Source organism: Pistacia vera, unplaced genomic scaffold (assembly GCF_008641045.1).
Source record: "Pistacia vera cultivar Batoury unplaced genomic scaffold, PisVer_v2 Contig212, whole genome shotgun sequence".
Classification (NCBI taxonomy): domain Eukaryota; kingdom Viridiplantae; phylum Streptophyta; class Magnoliopsida; order Sapindales; family Anacardiaceae; genus Pistacia; species Pistacia vera.
The window spans coordinates 1,146,663-1,167,887 of record NW_022196016.1 but is presented as its reverse complement, the minus strand read 5'-3'; the positions used below and the strand labels follow the sequence as shown (position 1 = coordinate 1,167,887).

General features: G+C 33.3%; 2 protein-coding genes and 1 pseudogene across 5 annotated transcripts; all 3 read left to right on the top strand.

Annotated features, from left to right (window-relative positions):
• On the top strand, positions 1-20,627 carry LOC116129450 (40S ribosomal protein S23). 2 transcript variants are annotated; one of them, XM_031415186.1, is made up of 4 exons: positions 1-135; positions 19,867-20,022; positions 20,101-20,227; positions 20,306-20,627. In XM_031415186.1, the coding sequence occupies exons 1-4, from the start codon at positions 131-133 to the stop codon at positions 20,444-20,446; spliced, it is 429 nt and encodes a 142-aa protein (XP_031271046.1). In that variant the 5' UTR covers positions 1-130; the 3' UTR covers positions 20,447-20,627. The 2 variants fall into 2 exon arrangements, with proteins under 2 accessions (XP_031271046.1, XP_031271047.1); XM_031415187.1 differs by lacking the exon at positions 1-135 and adding an exon at positions 19,083-19,207.
• LOC116129449 lies at positions 46-9,336 on the top strand. 3 transcript variants are annotated; one of them, XM_031415185.1, is made up of 9 exons: positions 46-135; positions 2,821-3,068; positions 6,314-6,349; positions 6,444-6,520; positions 6,632-6,897; positions 7,431-7,499; positions 7,712-7,770; positions 8,363-8,464; positions 9,144-9,329. In XM_031415185.1, exons 2-9 carry the CDS (start codon positions 2,846-2,848, stop codon positions 9,239-9,241), a joined length of 930 nt encoding a protein of 309 aa, XP_031271045.1. In that variant the 5' UTR covers positions 46-135; positions 2,821-2,845; the 3' UTR covers positions 9,242-9,329. The 3 variants fall into 3 exon arrangements, with proteins under 3 accessions (XP_031271045.1, XP_031271044.1, XP_031271043.1); XM_031415184.1 differs by having other exon boundaries at positions 48-135; positions 2,802-3,068; XM_031415183.1 differs by lacking the exons at positions 46-135; positions 2,821-3,068 and adding an exon at positions 5,851-6,101 and having other exon boundaries at positions 9,144-9,336.
• LOC116129448 lies at positions 12,601-17,286 on the top strand (annotated as a pseudogene).
• Positions 20,628-21,225: the final 598 nt, after the last annotated feature.

Sequence of the window (21,225 nt, the reverse complement as noted above, 5' to 3'; positions counted from 1 at the left end):
AAAATCTCTCTATAAATAAAGAGCATCCACTTCCTTTGCAAGGCTAGGGTTTTACAAAGCGGCTGCTGTTTCTTCTCAGTCTTCCGTTTCTCAGAGCTTCGTAGCAGTCGGATATCTTTACCTAGCCATCATGGGGTACGTAACTCTTCTTTCATTTTGCTAAGGATAATACGTTTAGTCGCAAATCCAGGGCTCTTAATTAGGAGTTTTCTGTTGGTTTTAGTAGTTTAGATCATCATTCTTGTATTAGCCTATTAGTTTCTGTAAACCCCAGGAAGATTTATAGAGGAGCATTTATTAAGTCTTGAATCTGATTTAAAAAGTTGGGCGTTAATTTTTCTCATTTACTGATCGTAATGTAAGGATTCCTTTGGTATTGATTCGTTGTTTATTGGATTATAGAAAATTGAAATGCTTTATTTTTAACTTAGAAAAATCTTAGTAATCTGCACCAGTTTTAGTGAATTATAGAGTTTATGCTTGTCGAGCTAAGTCTATTTGATTCTGATATTAATCATATATGAAGGTCATGCGAATGAAAAATTGTTGGTGATTTGTTTAGGTGCTAAGTTTGATCAGAATGTTTAGATGTGTTTTTGAAAAAAAAAAAATCTAATCAACTTAGAAGCAAGAAGCAAACGGCACAACTTGAAAATATAAATACAAACGCTTAAGCAAGTAAAAATATGACAACCTCTCTTAGCTGACTCATTTGGGGAGTTTATAACTGATGCATCTATTAGATGTGATGACGAAGCAATAGCTAAAGAATCTGATCCTTTTTCATCTTCTTCGAGTGGTCTCTTTTTTCCATGCTTTGTCTATTGAAGAGCCTCGGCTTTGGCAATGGCAAACCTTCGCTCCAATGCCTCCATAGCATGTTTCTTTGATTCCGAGATGTAGTATTTGTAGCCATTGCTACTAGATTGTTCTACTTTTTTTCTTGCAACTAGAAATTGAGACTAAACCTATTATGCAATAGAATCACACTTGCTGATAAATATATCCAAAAGCATTAAACTTATTGTACAAAATTTTAACTATAAATCTAATTTCAAAATTTTATTTAGCTTAATATCCACAATTTCATAATTAGTTGACAGAATTTATCGAAAGCAACATAATAATTTATTGATACACTGAGAAGTTCTAAGAACTCCCTTTTAACACTAGGACTTTGACAATTAAAAGTAGTTTCAAAAAACCAAAAGCACACCACAGAAGCACCTATTCTTCACGAATTTTTTTTACCCATATCATGTGCACCTCAAACTGGCATTAACTCACTCACAACACAAAACCAGGGGCGTAACATAAAGGGGGCTACAACGCAGGGTAGCTGGGGGGCCCTCCTTAAAAAAATTAGGTTTTGTTTTATGAAAATTATGTCAATATTGAACGATTAGCCCTTTTTTCATTAATTTCTCTTCGAATCTTTTACAAAGGAAAGGGGGGAAAAAAAAAAGTATGCTAACAATTTTATTTTATCTTTCATATTTAACTCCTTTATATAAAAAGAACTTAGACTTATCAAGGTACATGAGTAATGCAATACTCTCTCACTTAATAAAAGTCGCAAACTAACTTTGATTTACCACGACATGCATTATTAGAGAGAGACTGATATGCAAACAATTCAATAAGAAGACACACTAATAAAAGTCTATGGAAGAATGATAATCCACATAAATCATTAACAAAGAACACCTTTTAACTCCCAAATGGTTGGCTATGGCGGAAATTGACACCCTTTTGTCATTTTATCAAACACATTACCATCAACCCAAAAGTAGAAGACAAAGGAAATAGACATCCTTTCTGACATTTTATCAAACACATTATCATCAACCCAAAAGTAGAAGATAAAGAAGAAGCCAAAGTAGCAAGCGCTTTCCCGCAAAACCAAAATAAATCTAATTAACGGCCTAGGTTAGTTGGTGAGGTTAATGTTGGTTATTAATAGATTTTCCAAACCCATGGGGCTTACATATGCAGATGAAGAAACAAAGGAAATTGATAGAGATAAAATGTGGAGTTGAAAATAGCATGAAAAGTTTACCAGGAAGGAGAAGTGGCTCTGGGTTCTGGATATGGAGGGGTATCTTGCGCTTGCCCCTTTGTGTTGCGAGTATATGCGTCTGCCAGTGAAGCTTTGTTTGGTGTTGATGGTAGATTAGAAAAGACTGAAAATAATCTATCACTGACCTCGGTTAAATTTTATTTGAAGGGAAAAGCAGATGCCACGGAGCCAAAGGTATCCTTCGGTTGAGGTCCTAGCAAAGAAATTTGCTTAATATGTGAGCTCAAAAACAAGCTGGATATGCTGAGGCGGGAAATATTGATTAGAGAGGGCGGTACCGTACAGCTATGGCCCATGGTTAGGATTTGTAGTTGTAGTTAGAATAGAATACAGTATATAGGGCTTAGTTTTTAAAACTGCTTTCAATTTTAAATTTTAAATTTTTTAAAATATATTTGTTATATTATTAAAGAATGTTTAAAATTATAAAAATACTAACAGATGCATCTAAGAATGTACGGCTATGGCCTGTGGTGTGCTTTTGGTTTTTTGAAACTACTTTTAATTGTCAAGGTTCTAGTGTTTATAGGGAGTTCTTAGAACTTGTCAGTGTATCAATAAGTTATTATGTTGCTTTCGATAAATTCTGTCAACTAATTATGAAATTGTGGATATTAAGCTAAATAAAATTTTGAAATTAGATTTATAGTTAAAATTTTGAACAATAAGTTTAATGCTTTTGGATATATTTATCAGCAAGTGTGATTCTATTGCATAATAGGTTTAGTCTCAATTTCTAGTTGCAAGTAGAACAATCTAATAGCAATGGCTACAAATACTACATCTCGGAATCAAAGAAAACATGCTATGGAGGCATTGGAGCGAAGGTTTGCTGTTGCCAAAGCTGAGGCTCTTCAACAAACAAAGCATGGAAAAAAGAGACCACTCGAAGAAGATGAAAAAGGATCAGATTCTTTAGCTATTGCTTCGTCATCACATCTAACAGATGCATCAGTTATAAACTCCCCAAATGAGTCAGCTAAGAGAGGTTGTCATATTTNTTCACTTTTAATGAACTCTTTCAACACTCGCATAATGTTTCTTTTCTAACACTAGTTTGATTCTTTAAAGGTTTTTTTTTTAATAAAAGGTTATCGTTATTCAAGTTTTTAATTTTTTATTTGATAAGTTTAATCTTTAAAAAAATTATTAAAAAATATATTATAAGTTTTAATACATCTATTTTAATAATCATTAAAAACCTTTATTTTATGAAAATATATTATAAAAACTACTATCTTTCACATTATGCTTAACTGCCATAAGCATATTTGATAACTAGTCTTAAAGCGTGCGCGTTGCGCGGGTATATTTATAAAATTTTTTTTTTTACATTATTATTGTTTTTCTTGTGGTGTTAAATGTATATTGTTTGTATTCAATTTCATTGGATATTGAATTTAAACATTTTATTGTTGATAGTTGGTTTCCTGTCTGCCATAGGTTAATGAATATGTGAATGAAAGGAGGAATTTTTTTGAATGTGCACGACTTGTTGAATGGAATATAAATTCTATTTGGTTATCCTTATATAGATATAAATATCATTGAATGACTTTCCATAATCAGAGAATATTAATAGACAACTATTCATTAAAAAACACACTTATTCATGATGTTTAAAACAACTCTGGGGATACTGTGCAAGGGAATCGAAATAGTTATTTATTTAATATAAAAGTTAAACTAAACATCAAAACTATATACCGTAATCAACGTGTTTTTAAGAAGAAGTGAATATGAAAAGTTTGTAGTTATGTGGATACTAATGTATTAACCATGTTTAAAAAACTTTTGGATTCTCAATAATATAAAATTCATAATTATTATGTTTATGTCTATCTATTTATCATGTTTTTTAAACAATCAATAGTAACTTAAAGGTTAGTTTTTTCAGACATTATAATAATTTGAAATCTAATTTTTTTGCAATATCATACTAAATAAGTAGTAAATTTATTGCATTACAAAGTTCATAATTTTTTACCCTGACAGTATGGTTCGGCCCTATTGGTTGTTGCAATTAATTATTGTTCGGAAAGGGTTTTTTAACATGTAATCTAAGACCAATAGTTATTGATGTGTTTGTAGTTGTAGTGGTTGTGGAGACTTTAATTGTTCGGCCATTGTGTCGTATTGGTGGGGCATGTTTTCCAATAGGTTAGCATTGTGTCGTATTGGTGGGGCATGATTTGTCTTTGTGATGGTCTTTCTCTCTTTTTCCCTTCTTTTAAGGACATGATTTGTCTTTGTATGCCCCTTTTTGTATTTCTCTTTGTAAGGTTAGCATTTATCTAATTTTAAACATTCTTTAATAATATAACAAATATATTTTAAAAAATTTAAAATTTAAAGCAGTTACTAAGCCCTATATATTATATTCTATTCTAACTACAACTACAAATCCTAACCAGCATATCCAGCTTGTTTTTGAGCTCACATATTAAGCAAATTTCTTCGCTAGGACCTGAATCGAAGGATACCTTTGGCTCCATCAGTGATAGATTATTTCCAGTCTTTTCTAATCTACCATCAACACCAAACAAAGCTTCATTGGCGGATGCATATACTCACAACACAAAGGGGCAAGCGCAAGATACCCCTCCATATCCAGAAGCTAGAGCCACTACTCCTTCCTGGTAAACTTTTCATGCTATTTTCAACTCCACATTTTATCTCTATCAATTTCCTTTGTTTCTTCATCTGTATATGTAAACCCCATGGGTTTGGAAAATCTATTAATCACCAATACTAATCGCATCAACTAACCTAGGCCGTTAATTAGATTTATTTTGGTTTTGCGGGAAAGCGTTTGCTACTTTGGCTTCTTCTTTATCTTCTACTTTTGGGTTGATGATAATGTGTTTGATAAAATGTCAGAAAAGGTGTCTATTTCCTCTGTCTTCTACTTCTGGGTTGATGGTAATGTGTTTGATAAAATGTCAAAAGGGTGTCAATTTCCGCCATAGCCAATCATTTGGGAGTTAAAAGGTGTTCTTGGTTAATGATTTGTGTGGATTATCATTCTTGCATAGACTTTTATTTTGAATTGTTTGCATATCAGTCTCTCTCTAATAATGCATGTTGTGGTAAATCAAAGTTAGTTTGCGACTTGTATGAAGTGAGAGAGTATTGCATTACTCATGTACCTTGATAAGTCTAAGTTCTTTTTATATAAAGGAGTTAAATATGAAAGATAAAATAAACTTGTTAGCATACTCTTTTTTTTTTTTTTTTACTTTGTCAAAGATTTGGAAAGAAATTAATGAAAAAAATGGCTAATTGTTCAATATTGACATAATTTTCATAAAACAAAACCTAATTTTTTTTAAGGAGGGCCCCCCAGCTACCCCGTGTTGTAGCCCCCCTTTATGTTACGTCCCTGGTTTTGTGTTGTGAGTGAATTAATGCCAGTTTGGTGTTGTGAGTGAGTTAATGCCAGTTTGAGGTGCACATGATGTGGGTAAGAAAATTTTGTGAAGAACAGGTGCTTCTGTGGTGTGCTTTTGGTTTTTTGAAACTACTTTTAATTGTCAAGGTCCTAGTGTTTATAAGGAGTTCTTAGAACTTCTCAGTGTATCAATAAGTTATTATGTTGCTTTCGATAAATTCTGTCAACTAATTATGAAATTGTGGATATTAAGCTAAATAAAATTTTGAAATTAGATTTATAGTTAAAATTTCGAACAATAAGTTTAATGCATTTGGATATATTTATCAGCAAGTGTGATTCTATTGGATAATAGGTTTAGTCTTAATTTCTAGTTGCAAGAAAAATAGTAGAACAATCTAGTAGCAATGGCTACAAATACTACATCTGGGAATCAAAGAAAACATGCTATGGAGGCATTGGAGCGAAGGTTTGCTATTGCCAAAGCCGAGGCTCTTCAACAGACAAAGCATGGAAAAAAGAGACCACTCGAAGAAGATGAAAAAGGATCAGATTCTTTAGCTATTACTTCGTCATCACATCTAACAGATGCATCAGTTATAAACTCCCCAAATGAGTCAGCTAAGAGAGGTTGTCATATTTATACTTGCTTAAGTGTTTATATTTGTATTTTCAAGTTGTGCCATTTGCTTCTAAGTTGATTATATTTTTTTTTCTCCCCAGTTGCCTTAGAAATAATTATTTAAGATGCAAGTGTCCTGCATCAGCTAATATATTTTAGATTTTATCTTTTTGTTACCCACATATACCTAATTGTACTTCACATTATGAATTATATGTAGGCAATTTCACTTTCGTGGGTTACACTACATCACAAGGTATTTCTATATCCTTAATGTAATTTTTTTACCTCAAAAAGAGGTCTGTTTTTTATATTTTATAAGATATAAAAGGTTGTTCAATATTGGACAGATGTGGAATTAAGTGGTCCAACATATTTTCGGCTCACCCAGCCCATGCATGAGAATTTGTTGGCAACTGATGTCAAGGTACTTTTTTTTTTTTTTTTTCTAACACAATCAAGTCTATGAATTTACAATTAAGATAATAACATTCTTTTACTTAGCTTCTTGCTTTACATTTTATCTGGCACCATGCAGAAATCTAGTAGGAGAGGAAGCTCAGTTGACACGGTTTTGCATGATCTCTTCCAAAATGGTGACTCAGCTCCGAAGTACTTGCAGGGATCAAGAAGTGTGAAAATTGACAATTGGCTCCTCCTTGATAATTATGTACAAGGACGGGGTGCATCTACTAGTTATGACATCAGTGCTTTGCAGACCCACTCAAAACGCTCTAAAAAGCACATGTCTATGAAGCAACTTAAGAAAAGTGGATTATTTGATTTACCTCAGGAGCTCCAAAGGTGAGTTGTCTAAGATGCATATGGTTGAGAGCTGCAGCTCTTTTTCTCTCTCTATCTGCACCTGCATTTTGTTCTATAATCTTTGCTTGAATCTGCTGGTGTTGTGTCTTCTATTCTGTTTGCATCACACCACAACAATGTAGAGATATTTCTTTTTCAACTAAAGAGGGTATGAAAAGAGAATCTAGGAATGGAGATCTAAATAGACACAGCGTCTTCTACGTTGGGATAAAGTTGCTGATTATTGATCAATGAATTTCTGTCATACTTTATTCATCATTTGAACTGTTGAGTGGTGCAATTTCAGTATTTTTATTTTTCCTACTTTAGTTATATAAATTTGGAGGTATGTGGGGAAAAAATAGTTCCTTGAATTTTCAAGAGATAGAAAGATTATGATTAATCAATTTCTATTTGTCTCAAATTATGTGTTTGGATGATGTAATTTATATTGCGATTGTAGTTTGACAAATTTTCTTTCCTCTTTTACAGTAGTTTTGTCTAAAAATTGTTGGTTTGTGTTCGAGTTACAGATTTGAAACTTATAAGCCAATGCATGAAATGTGGAAGGGCTATGTACTGCAACTAATTAAAACCACCGGGTGAGATATTGTTTCCTCATAATTTCGCCAATGTTTCAATATACTTTGCTTGTTTGTTGTTGGATTGTTTTTTTTTTTTTTTGGGTGAGATATTACTTTGTTATGATTTTGCTGATATTTGGATTATGCATGGTCTTATGCCTTGTAGATTGTCATCATCATTATCTTGTTTATCTTTTAGGCTATAACCATGATTTCTTTCAATCTTGCAGGAAAAACCAGTTGGCTCAATGTCTTCTTAGTGCAGATTTGCATGGTGCTATAATTCTAGGTAACTTGGTCAAAGCTGCAGCATTAATTTTACATTACTTAATGAATAATCAATAAAAATTTTAGAAGCTCTGCCTTTTTCTTCTTCTTCTTAGGACAGTTTATATGAATGATCATTTCACCTATAACTGGCCTGAGGACCATCTAAATCATCTTGACTGGATACAAGCCTACTTGCACAAATCAGTTATCAAATTACTTGTGAGGTTTGACATAAATGGGCTATTTTATGAGCAACGAGTTCTTGGAGGAAACCTTCTAGTCTTTATTCTACTGTCCCCTCCAGCTTATATTGAAAATTTTATCTTAAATAATATGCTGAGAATAATTTTGTGTGGGCCATATCCTGTCAAGAAGTTGAACTGCAGTTGGAAGCATTCATGAAAATAACCAGTGCTATATTGACATAATTCAAGTTAGACTAAAAACAGCATATTTTGGTAAATAATTCTCTAAAGGAACTGATAGGACAAATCAAAATAGAGATCAGTTTTGACATGAAACAGATATCTCCATATTTCTATGAACTGTATTGATGATTTTTTATTTATTATTATTTATTCAGAAGTCTTAATTCTCTCTATTTTTTGTAGTTGCTGAGTGTAAGATTGCTGCTTTCACTGGAGTGAGTGGTATTATGGTTCGTGAAACTGCAGAAACATTTGGGATAGTTACAAGAGATGATAAATTCCGAGGTAATTCAACCATATAGGTCATACTTTATATTAGCTTCAGCCATAATTAGTCCAGCTATGATATGTGGTTTAAAATTTTCTTGTTCTTGCCTGTTTTCCACTCACATCTGAGATTTTTTTTTTTTAAATTTTTCTTTTATGGTTTTTGGTTTGGCCAACTAGTTGATAATTAAGAAGATGTAATCATATAATGTTTGAAATATTAGCTTATATAGTGGAATCTCTTTCTGTGAATTGGAGTTTGGTAGTTTCATATAAACTCTAAGTTTCTTTATGTTCTAATCAATATTTTAATTTAAATGAAGCAAAAATTTGACTTAGGTGGGGGGAGGGGAAATAAATAAAAAGTTAATGACTCAAAACATGGAAAGTTCACATATAAAGCGGTTCTCAAGGTTCTCACAAATCACAATGTGGACTTGAATGCATTACCGCAATATAGGAATTTCTTGATCTTCTTGATTCGGGTTGTGTAAAAGCCATATGAAATTGCGGATGCAACGTATAATAGATGTCTGGTCTCAAAATCTGGGTTGTGGAAAAGCCATCTGAAATTGCGGATGCAATGTATAATAGATGTCTGGTCTCAAAATCTCCACGAGTCTCTTCTCTTTGTCCTTTGAATGTGCACTGCTCTGGCAACGATGTTTATTATATCTTTCATCTGTGTAATTTGCAGTTGTGCCCAAAAAGGGTTCTGTCTTCGTATTCCAAGTTGACTGCTGGAAAATTACGTTGCTGGGAGACAAACTCACTTCAAGAAATTTGAGATTGTGATTTTGATTCAGAGATCTCCATTCACCTTTTCATATTATTAGTTCAATACAACAGGAAATGTGTACATAACATATTCATTCGATTCTTTACTTCAAAGGCCTTGAGGATTAGTTGAAATGTACGTAAACTAGTCCGAACACTACTGGTCATCAAAATAAAAAATAAAAAATGCAATATTCTTTACGGTTTTTGTATGTCAAACTTATTTTCCTTCAAATTTTGTACAAGATTAAATCATAAAACTGCAACTACTATTTTCATACATATTCATTTTTTGGATTCTAATATTTGAAGATTCACATAATATTTCAAAACAATATTAGAATTAAAAAGTTGTAGCTTTTCTTGGCTTGAATTGTAAGAGAAATGGAGGTGGGTGAGTAAAAGAAAAGTTTACAAACCTGGATTAAGATCAAAAGATAAAAATGATGAATTTGAAGGCCCACGACAAGCAGCATAACTTGTAAACCAAGATTAACAAAACTTTTTATTATAATAATCATTTGTTTATTAATATATGTTTATCCTTTATTAACTAAATCTCAGGAGCAGGTATTGTATAACCTCAACAACAAAACAAAGCATTTTTAGGTTCAATCATTTTGCCCTTTATCATAATCATTTGAAGCAGTTTTGGTGAAAACCAGAGCATTTGGGCCGTATTTGATTTGATTTGTCGACCAAGCAAATGATGAAGATGATATAAGACGTTTTTGTTGCTTTTATCGTAAACAAAGCAAACCCTTCGTCTATCCTTGAACAAAAGTAAACTAGTAAAGTCTTTATCATATTCATACCCCAACTCTTATATTATCACTTTTGGATAAGAATAAACGACTTTTTCTCATCAAAAAAGTTTCAAAATGCTACTTTCTCACTCAAAGTTAATATTTCGATATTACCCAAAGCCGACTCTGATGGTAAAAATTCTCTCCATCAATACCATTTGAACCCCCGGTCTTCTCTTTACAAAACCTCTTTCATTCTCAACACCTGATTTCTCGCCGATTGCCCATCACCACAAAGCTAGAGTTTTTTGTTTTTAGCTGATTTCTAACGACGAATATTCAATCGGTCACCATCATTCGGTCCATTAACCTTCACACTACAAAAATCCTCTTACCTTGGCTCTTGGTAGCTCGTCGAACTCCGATTGCGAAAATGATGTGTATTTTCAGTATTAATAGAATATAACGTTAGATGAGAAAATAGTATTTTAAAACTTTTTGGGTGAGAAATGTCATTAAGACAAACCTTGGGTGGGAAAAAGTGGTTTACTCTTTGGATAATTAGGGTGCTTATGTATTAGTATTTTGAATAGTATTTTTGATTTTTTTAGAGTTGGGTGAGACTAACGAGGTAGGATTCAAAAATTAACAAAAACATCTCCTAGGTTTGTTAAATAACTAAACACCCATATAATAAAAACATTAAAAATTACAAAACACCCCCACCCACCCATTAAATTCTGGCAGTTGACCGCCACCGTCGGAGGGTGGCCAGAGTCACCGTATCAACCCCACGACCGACCAAATCCAGCCGGTCGTGCGTTGAGATGGCCTTTTCTAACAAGATCCACCGTGGATCTGGCCATGTTTGGTAGTCAACGACAGCCAAAGATACGGTCGTCATTGACAACCAACTACGTCCAACGATCTGGCCATCAACGGCCATATCTTTGCTTGTGGATATGGCCGAAAAATGATAGATTGGCGCACTACCAGCCATATCTAGTTGGTAGTGTGCCATTATACCAGATTTCGACCACCTTCCGGTGGTAGTGGCCGGAATTTGGCAAATGTGGATTGGTGGGAGTGTTTTTGTTAATTTCTAAATTCTATCTGGAGGTGTTTAATTAAATTAATAAACTAAGGGGTTTAAAAGTAGTTGAAGAAAATATAATAGTATTTTCAAAATAGAGAAACAAACTGATATTTTGAAAATAGTATGAATATGATAGTTAAAAATATTTAAACAAACAGACCCTAATATTTTCAACAAGTGTTGTCTTTTTATTTCCAAAAAATCAAATATATTCAAGGACCACACTGCTGAACATAAATTAATTGTGAGTTTGAGATGAGATAACAAATTCAGGTGGCAAGTAATATTAATGTTGTTGGGGTATTTATATCATCTGTGCCTTGAGAGCAACATTTGACCATTATTATTTGATATCATATTATAAAATAAAAAGGTTGGATTGTATTAGCCCCCATGAGACAATACATCATCCACTAGAGCTTCTTGATTACCCAAATAACAAGGCCCTGCACATGTAAACAATATTAACATGACCCACTTTTATTTATTATTACCCCAATCTCACGTTACATTACTTGCTCATTTTTATTATATGACTAAAAATATTAATACAAATTTGGAATGTAACAACAATTAATGCAGTAGGAGAAACATAAAATTAGTTAAACATTAGCCCACACATGCACTTAAGTAGAGGAAGCAGGTAACATTTGGAAATTATTTCCATTTTTTCTCAATTTAAAAACAAATTAATTTTCAGATGTATGAGGTCATTACATTTAGGGAGAGCAGCATTTTCCCACCCAAGGTTTGACGAAACGGCACTTTCCCAACATTCGTTAGATTCTGTTAAGTTTTCCATTAATATTTTACTGAAAAGAAGAAAATACCCTTAAATATTTGACTTTATAAAAATTTTATTATTTTTAATTAACCAAAAAGTCAACTATTAAAAACTCAAAAAATAAAAAATAGTTAATTCTACCTAAAATGTTTAGAATAATGTTATAAAATTGTTTAAAATTAAATGATTTTGATATTTATTATAATATTATCAATATCTCATAAATATTATTCAATAATTTATTAAATTTATAATATTTTTTATAATATAATATTTTTTATTAATTAATATAGAAAACTAATATTCCTAAATAATTAAATAAACAAAAGTAAAAATATATTTTTACATTTAAAATAATAAATAACCAAGAAAAAATTTTAATTTAACTAAATTTTTATTTATAATAAATTAATTAAATAATAAACTGTTTAAATATATTTTTATCATTTCAGTTAAATATTAATAAAACCTGAAAAGGGAAAAAGTGTCATTTTGAAACTCGTTTCGGCCAAACCCTGGGCGGAACATGTCGCTCTCCGTTACCTTTACAAATTTCAAATCTAATTAATAATAATAAAATACAGAAACGGACGATTACATATAGAGAGGAGAGGCGCGTAGGCGTAAACAGTGAGCATAAAATCACGTGACAATAGAGGCGCGTGAAATAAAGAGAGCGTGGAAAATGGTATGTGACATCTATGTATAGGAAAACGTCCAGCAAACATTTTTGCTTGCTTAGTTGCTTGCTCTCCCCACTGACAAAAACACCAAGACTCGCTCACTCACTCACTCACTAACTCGGGAACTGAGCGCTGTTGCACCTGAAACTAAGCTAATTCAACTTGACGCCTTGTTTGGCTTCCCATCTCTTTCTTGCTAGGGTTTTCGCTTTGTCACTTCTGCTTCTTAAAAGTGTTTCAAACACAACCAACCAACTTGTTTGTTCAGGTAAGCGCTTCTGTTTCATGAAACTCTCTTCAACTTTCAACAATGTTAGCGCTCACTTCTTTGTTCTGTAATTGTTTTTTTTTTTTTAAATATTTTTTGAGGTTTGATTAGTTTCCATTAAATATGTGAGTCCTTACTTGTTTTCGAAGCTTTGAATATCTTGTTTGGTACTTTTTTCGTTAAATGATGGCTGTTTTGTCTTCTTTTTGAAAGAGAATCTCGTGTTTTAGGTAGAGCTCTGACTAAAAAATAAATGTGGATTTGTTCTGCGGATGGTGTTTTGCTTGTTTTTTTGAAGTTTTCTTCTTTGAACTGAAGAAGACGACAGCGAAGTTTGAATTTTTTTTTTATTGTGACGTTGAGTTTTGGTGAGAGTGTTATGACTTTGGAAGAGAGTTCAGTTTCATGTTCTATTTCAGTTTATTCTTCTCCAACTTGTATAGATCAATGGAACTTTGTCGATCTAAACGCTTTTCCTCTGCAGTGAACAATAACTTCAGGTCCAAACTCCTATCTGACACTGGTTTGACCTTCTTTTTTTTTTTTTTTTAATATTTCTCTTTCACAACTTTCTTGCTCTGTGTTAATTGCAACATTTTTTTTTTTTTTTCAAATGTTTCTGTATTTTTAATATTTGTGGAATGCTAATAAACGATTCAGAGCATATATTTTCTTTTCTTTTCTTCCCAAACGTTCAACCTTAAATACCCAGTTTCTGTTTGAATGAAAGAGTTTATAGTTTTTAAATTCTTAAATTTTTATTTTAACCATAAACTTTTGAAGAAGAGATTTGGTGGAGAATTAGGAGTTTATGAATAATAAAGGGTTGCAATAATTGCAGAGGGTATTTTTAGATTTTTTGCTTTTAAAATTGCAGCAAGATGTTGAATAAGGGAAATATGTTTTATTATTAAATTAAACACATTATTCAGTGCAATTTCCCTTAAATTATATTGTTAAGAATCGAATGATCCGTTTTTGTCATGGCTGTTTGTGATCAAATAAAACGAGCAATCCCACATCTGTACTATCATCATTTTTGTGTTGCTGGCCCATTGTGGCTTCAATAATGGTTGTTGAGCAAGTGGAAGTACTGGAGTAAAAAGGAAGTGAAAAAAAAGGTGGAAAGGTGGTTTATGTAATGATATTAAATAATCTCTACTGATTGCAACTTTTTCTTTCTTTTAATTTTTGTCTTCTGGTTCAGGTGTGTGGTAGTGGGAGTAGTTCCGTGGAGTTTCTTTGAAGCGATTGTAATGTTTGTTGTTAGGGTTTGTACACAAGTGATTAGAAGTGGATGTCTTTTTGAACCATTTACTTCTTCTTTGTACAACCATATATATTTAGATTCTCTTTGATGGTCTTCTCAGCCAAAGTTTTCTCTGAAATATTGCAGGTGTTGTGGGTCAGGTGGGGTTTGAACGAGAGGAGTTGGTTGCTATTCAACTACTTCTGCTAGAGGGGATATACAAATAATGCAGACTCCAAAAGCAAGGTAAGATTGTCATTTACCAATTGTGTTTGAGTTGTGGAATTCTGTGTTAATGCAGACCATATTGTTAAATTAAATGTTATCCAAAAAAAAAAAAAATTTTTATTTACTGGTGGATTTCTAGACATGTTGGAATTATTTTATTTATTAGAGATTTAAATATGGGACCTGCGGCATCCTTTTCTTTTTTTTTTGTTTGTAGTTCACTTGGTTCTGGCAATTTATATTTTACTGGTTTAAGTTGTGGTTTTGATCTACAATGCATGAAGTTCTTAACAATAGAAGTAAAATGATTCGAAACCAATATCAAGCTTTTTGTATGTGCTAGCCGGCATGATTCTAGAAAGTGACAAGAAGAGCAAAATCAATGTGATTTGTGAGTATGGACTCTGCTAATGGAGTCTGAACATTTAGACTACTTGTTAAGATGATGTGTTCAGTTGCTGCACGTATGTCTGAAACAACTATTACAATTGTGTTTGTATTGTTAGTTTGTATAGCAAATCCTAAGGAGAATTTGAAATAGATTCCAAAATGTCGTATACATCAATATTGACCTTTTGGATGAGTGGCATCCAAATCGTTGTCAGCATATTAAATGATGAGCCATTAATCCATTTATGTTTTGAGGCATAAATGGGCTGTAATGTGGAGACATTACTTGCATGGATATGATTTTTGTATTAGTTGCTGTAAAAAATGCTTCATTGATTTTCATGCATGCTTGCTTATACTGCTTCATTCTGTCGATTTTTGACAACAGAACGGCTCTTCGGAAGTGCCTCAAAGGAAATCTCCTGCAACACCGCGAACTGCCCGCCAACTCAAGATACCAGGATCAGATTCAATGTTTTTCCTCTTCTCCGCACCCAACAAATAGGACACCAAAAGATAAAAGTCCTAAATCATTGAGCCAAATCACCTCGGAGTCCAGCAACAACAGAGGTATTTGCAAAATTTTTATAATCAGATCCGATGCCGTTTCATGTGGAATTGCCTAGAAATGCTATGCTGGAGTTGGCAAACTCATGAATGCTCCTCATTAGTTACTGTAACTAATGAATTTATTGGCACCACTCAAATTCTGTAATTGGACAGCTTTTTCTTTCACAATTGGAAATTCTTTAATAACAAGTTACCATTTATTGCCAATGCTTAGTTATCTTTCATTCACTTGATATCTGCTCTCTATCTTGTGAATTCTAGAAAAAGCGCTCAAGCAGAGTGTCTGAATTGGAATCACAGCTTGCTCAACTTCAAGAAGACTGAAGAAGGCTAAGGAGCAACTGAGTGCTTCTGATTCTGGAAGAGGCGAGCCCAGCAGGAAGCTGAGGAGGGCGGAAGCAATTCTCGGCCATGTCAGCAAAGCTCGAGGAATCTCAACAGCAAATGCTGGAGATTACTACTCTGAGGAGCTCGAGTGATGGAGCTCAGAAAGATTTCACAGGATCGTGATAAAGCATGGCAGTCTGAACTGTGATGTCCAGAAACAGCATGCTATGGATTCTGCTGCCTGTCTTCTTCATGAATGAGATTCAGAGGCTAAAAGTTCAGCTGGAAAGGTGGCTGAATCTGAAGCTGCCCAGACCAAGCATGCAGAGTCTGCACATGCTGAGATGCAGAGCTTGAGAATAGAACTACTGAAACTCTCTCCCTGGTTGAAAAACTTAAATCTGATCTTAATAATTGCAAAGAATCTGAAGCTCAGGCTCTTGAAGTTGGGGCAAAACTCAAATGCAACTGGAAAGGGCAAATGCAAATATAGAAATGTTGCAATCTGATTGCACTAAAGCCACAGAGGCTTTAATTCCTTATCATTGGAGTTGAGCAGTCAAAAGCTCGGGTTAATCATTGGAGGATCTGTAAGCAAGCTCAGTTAGATCTACTTTGCAGTAACAACAATAGATTGGTGGAATCTTCAGGTGATGTTGAACTTTCTCGGAAGGATGGGGAAAGGAGGAAATTGACAGCTCAAAGCAGAGCTTAATCATGCTAAATATGAATTGAGTCAACTGAGATGCTTAGATGCTTCTGAGACCAGGTACCAGGAAATATATTCAGAGCACATTACAGTTAGAAGTGCATACGAACAAGTGAGCGTCTAAAATCAGAATTGCCAGAGAGATGCTGAATTGGAGACAGAATTGAAGAATGCCAAAGCTCATATCGAAGAGTTGAGAGGAAATTTGATGGACAAGGAACAGAACTGCAAAATATATCAGAGGAAAATGAGGGACTGAATTTGAAGATCAGGAAAAATGAACCTAAGGAAGAGATTCTGAACTTGAAATGGAGTTGAAGAAGTTAGAGGCAGATTTAGTGAGTTGAAGGCAAGTATGTTGGATAAGGAGACAGAGTTACAGAGTATAACCGAGCAAAATGAAATGCTCAAGTTGGAGATTGAAAGAAGAGAAAATAGATAGAAACAAAGTCAATGATGAAGCTATACTTAGCCGAAGCAGCTAGGGCTGCGGAGCGAGAAGCTTTGATGAAGTGGGCTATTTAACGGAGGAAGCCGATAAAAGCAGCAGAAGAGCAACACGTGTGACTGAGCAACTTGACGCAGCACAGGTGGCAAATACAGAAATGGAGGCTGAAATGAGGAGATTAAAGTCAGTCAGACCAGGGGAGGAGGCAGCTGAGGCAGCCACAGCTATGCTTTCAACCGGTAAACATGGGAAATATGTAGAAAGCAACTTTAAACCATGAATGGGACTACGGGATCTCCTTACTCAGAAGACATGGATGAGACTCTCCCAAGAAGAAAAATGCAAACATGCTGAAGAAGATTGGGGTACTATGGAAGAAAGGCCAGAAGTAGAAGGTAGAGAACCTGGCAGGTTGCATATAGTAGTTCTATTATAACTTTTGGTTGTTTCATTACTTTCCGTCTAAATATCTCTTCTGATTATTTAACAGGTATTTTGGAAGGTTTCAAAGTAGATGCCAATAAATTTAAAAAAGACTTGAAGCTTTTTTGCAAATTCGTATAGACGTGTAAAACTGGTGAACTTTTCAATCTGAATTACGTTTCACCTGATGTATTATGGGGGTTTGGACACAGAGACAAGTGTTGTATCTCTTAGAAGTTTTTCAGTATGGTATGAAGCAGTTTGTTTTGAGCCATTACTGCCTGGATTTAAAACAAGTGTTCAAATGAATATAACCTGTCCTATTTCAGGATGTGTTAAAAAACAAATTGACCAGTCTTGCTCTTTCGTTTTAAGGAGTCATGAATGATTGAAAAAGTTTCTTGGTGAAATAAGAGAAACAGGTTTTGAATAATATGATGTTTTAGATGCAGGCCGTCCTGCGTGTCACAAAAGGCATTACTTTTTTACTCCATTTCAGATATTAATAGGGATAAGAAATAAACCTCATAAAAGAAATTGCAAGATGCATTCCGTGATTACAATTGGCAGTTAGAGTTTTCTCTGTTAGATGGATATAAATTTCAGTATATAATTTGGATGCTGTTTTGAGTTAATATTTGTACCTATTTAATAAGTTATTTAACCTTAAATTTTTTTCGGAATGACCAATATGAAGGCTGAGATTGAGAATCACAAATCAATTCTTCTTTTCATCATATATTTTGATTAATAACTATCGGACTTTTATGGAAGGGTTCGGAATATTTTGACTCATTCTCTTATTTTTTTTATGATCTTTCGACAAGTTTATGCGTAATTCAAACAATCCTCAGGGCTATTAACACTCATAAGCGAATGTTTCAGGGTAAACCTTAAAGTGGTTTGAATGTAAGAAGTCAATTAAGGGAGCAAAACTTTTCAATTGTGAACCAACTCCTTGAATTTTCTTAATTTAATTTTCTCTATTATTATCATAAATGAGAAGTGAAATATGGGAAAAAAAAAAAGTTACTTTCTTAGCTTGTTTTTACTATAATTTAGGGTTTTAGGAAGGGGGGTAATCAACTCATTATTTTAACCTATAATAATTTATTTTCTGACAACCTGGTGAATATTACATTTATTATCTAATGGTGATAAGTGCAAACTGCAAAGTTATGGGTAGTTATATTAATATTAATTCAACATTATTATATTGTTGGTTCATTTAAAAATCGGACTGACCGACCGGTCGGACCGGGACCGAGGCAGCTTCTCCGGTCGGTTCAGGTCTTAGGGGAATTTTATAATATTTCAAAATTATAAGGGTTCATATGTAATTTTATAGGGTGTTTTGGAGATATGTCAAAAGTTAAGGATTAAGTGGTAATTTTGGGGTATCTTTTACATAAAAAAAATTTTAGGGACTAATTTAACTTTTTAGGGGAATTAATATATTAAAATTTAAGGGTAATATAATTTTTTAAAAATAAAATTATCGCTGACTTCACGGTCTAACCGGTTGGACCGGTAACCTGGGCAACAAAAAGGTTGCTTTCTGGTCCGAGTTTTAATACAATGAGTTCTGCTTTCTGGTCGAGTTTAACAAGAGGTCAACAAGGATGAACGACTAATAAAAAGTGTTAAAAAATTAAGTAAAAATTAAATCACTATCCCACCAATAAAAAATAATATAATAAATATGAACTAAATTATTGAGAATGGCATAATTAACTTAAAGTTTTATATTATGAGAAAAAAAAAAATAATAAGGAGCTAATATAATATGGAAATATTATATATTTCCAACCAGTCTATTTGATGGAGCTCCAACCGGCCCAGTGAGCGGCCCGAATTAAAAATCTGGACAAAGGACAGACCAAACTGACCCTAAAAATCCATCGGATGGACGAGTCAACAATGCTCCAATTCAAAAAATCTCTATAATAAAGAGCATCCACTTCCTTTACAAGGCTAGGGTTTTACAAAGCGGCTGCTGTTTCTTCTCAGTCTTCGTTTTCAGAGCTCGTAGCAGTCGGATATCTTTACCTAGCCATCATGGGGTACGTAACTCTTCTTTCATTTTGCTAAGGATAATACGTTTGTCGCAAATCCAGGGCTCTAATAGGAGTTTTCGTTGGTTTAGTAGTTTAGATCATCATTTTGTATTATCCTGTTAGTTTCTGTAACCTCAGGAAGATTTATAGAGGAGCATTTATTAAGTCTTGAATCTGATTTAAAAAGTTGGGCGTTAATTTTTCTCATTTGCTGATCGTAATGTAAGGATTCCTTTGGTATTGATTCGTTGTTTATTGGATTATAGAAAATTGAAATGCTTTATTTTTAACTTAGAAAAATCTTAGTAATCTGCATCAGTTTTAGTGAATTATAGAGTTTATGCTTGTCGAGCTAAGTCTATTTGATTCTGATATTAATCATATATGAAGGTCATGCGAATGAAAAATTGTTGGTGATTTGTTTAGGTGCTAAGTTTGATCAGAATGTTTAGATGTGTTCTTGATATTCATTATGTAGTTTAGACAACCTTACTGGTTGCAATTAATTTTATTTTAATTTTTTGTGCTTTCATTTTAACATGGTTCATCATCTTGAAGCTTGTCAGTGTAGAAGGGCACCATAAGTCTTAGTTTATTTTATTTTTAAAAAAAGAAATCTATTGGATATATTGATTAGACGATATTAAGAGCAATTTTGTATTCAGGAAGACACGTGGTATGGGAGCTGGTCGCAAGCTGAAGACCCACCGCAGGAATCAAAGGTGGGCAGACAAGGCATACAAGAAGTCCAACCTTGGAAATGAATGGAAGAAGCCATTTGCTGGGTCTTCCCATGCTAAAGGAATTGTTCTTGAGAAGATGTAAGATTGTGCTTTATACTTTTATCGTGTTCCTGGATAGTGTTCACTGACTAATCTAACTATATAATGATTGTGCAGTGGTATTGAAGCTAAGCAGCCTAACTCTGCTATTCGTAAATGTGCGAGAGTCCAATTGATCAAGAATGGGAAGAAGATTGCTGCCTTTGTTCCAAATGATGGTTGCTTGAACTACATCGAAGAAAATGTAAGTAGTATATTTTTTAGAACATATAATTTTCTACACTAGTAGATATCCCTGATTATGAATGTTATGTTGTTGTAGGATGAGGTGTTGATTGCTGGATTTGGTCGTAAGGGTCATGCCGTCGGAGATATTCCCGGTGTCAGGTTTAAGGTTGTTAAGGTTTCTGGTGTCTCCCTCTTGGCACTCTTCAAAGAGAAGAAGGAGAAGCCAAGGTCTTAAGGAGGACACTTTTTATCCAAGTCTCTTGATAGTTTATTTAAAGATTTGCAATGTTACTTTTTCTCTTTTGAGTGGATTTTGTGAACAATTTTTGATCAGTCGTCTAGTTAATGTATGGGCTTTGTGGTGCCATTTTGACTCTAGAATTTAAATTGTCACTCGTTCAAGCTGTTGTCATTCATCTCTCGTATGCAGATTCCAGAGCATATCATTTGCTTTTCCTTGCGCTGGGTTTGTTTCAATTTTACACTACTTTCGAATCCAAAAAGAAGTCGGTTGGCTGGGAGTATGCAAGTAATTACAGATTAAGAATATAACAAACATGTAAATTTTAATTAAATTATGACAATTAATTTATATTCATATTAAAAATAAATTTGTAAGTAGTAGTTGTAGAGCGGAGAGATAAACTTTAATCAAAATACGACAAAAAAATAAATAAATAAATAAAGTTTAATTAAGAATAAATTAAAACGCATATTTCTCTCTCTCAAGCAAATGGCTTACAAGGACAAAATGGTTTCTGGGCAGTGTAGGTGCATTTGTGATTTTTACGAAGCCATGGGGGCATTGAGATATTGTTTTATCTTGGCCAAATATGTTTGTTTCTGATTAGTTTAACCTATATATACAAATATTGGTGTGATAAATGTTATTCTTTTGGTGACATTTTACACTACAAAGTTAAATGAACATTATTAAATCTCATGTAATATTTTCAACCAAAGTTGACATTTTTTTTTTCGGATAAACCCAATAATTAATTAATTATCTCGCCA

Coding starts and splice junctions, on each gene's coding strand:
- LOC116129449 (XM_031415183.1), top strand. CDS start 5,879: ATGGCTACAAATACTACATCTGGGAATCAAAGAAAACATGCTATGGAG. Junction 7,500..7,711: donor CAACTAATTAAAACCACCGG/GTGAGATATTGT, acceptor TCAATCTTGCAG/GAAAAACCAGTTGGCTCAAT. Junction 8,465..9,143: donor AAGAGATGATAAATTCCGAG/GTAATTCAACCA, acceptor TGTAATTTGCAG/TTGTGCCCAAAAAGGGTTCT.
- LOC116129450 (XM_031415186.1), top strand. Junction 20,023..20,100: donor GGAATTGTTCTTGAGAAGAT/GTAAGATTGTGC, acceptor ATGATTGTGCAG/TGGTATTGAAGCTAAGCAGC. Junction 20,228..20,305: donor TGAACTACATCGAAGAAAAT/GTAAGTAGTATA, acceptor ATGTTGTTGTAG/GATGAGGTGTTGATTGCTGG.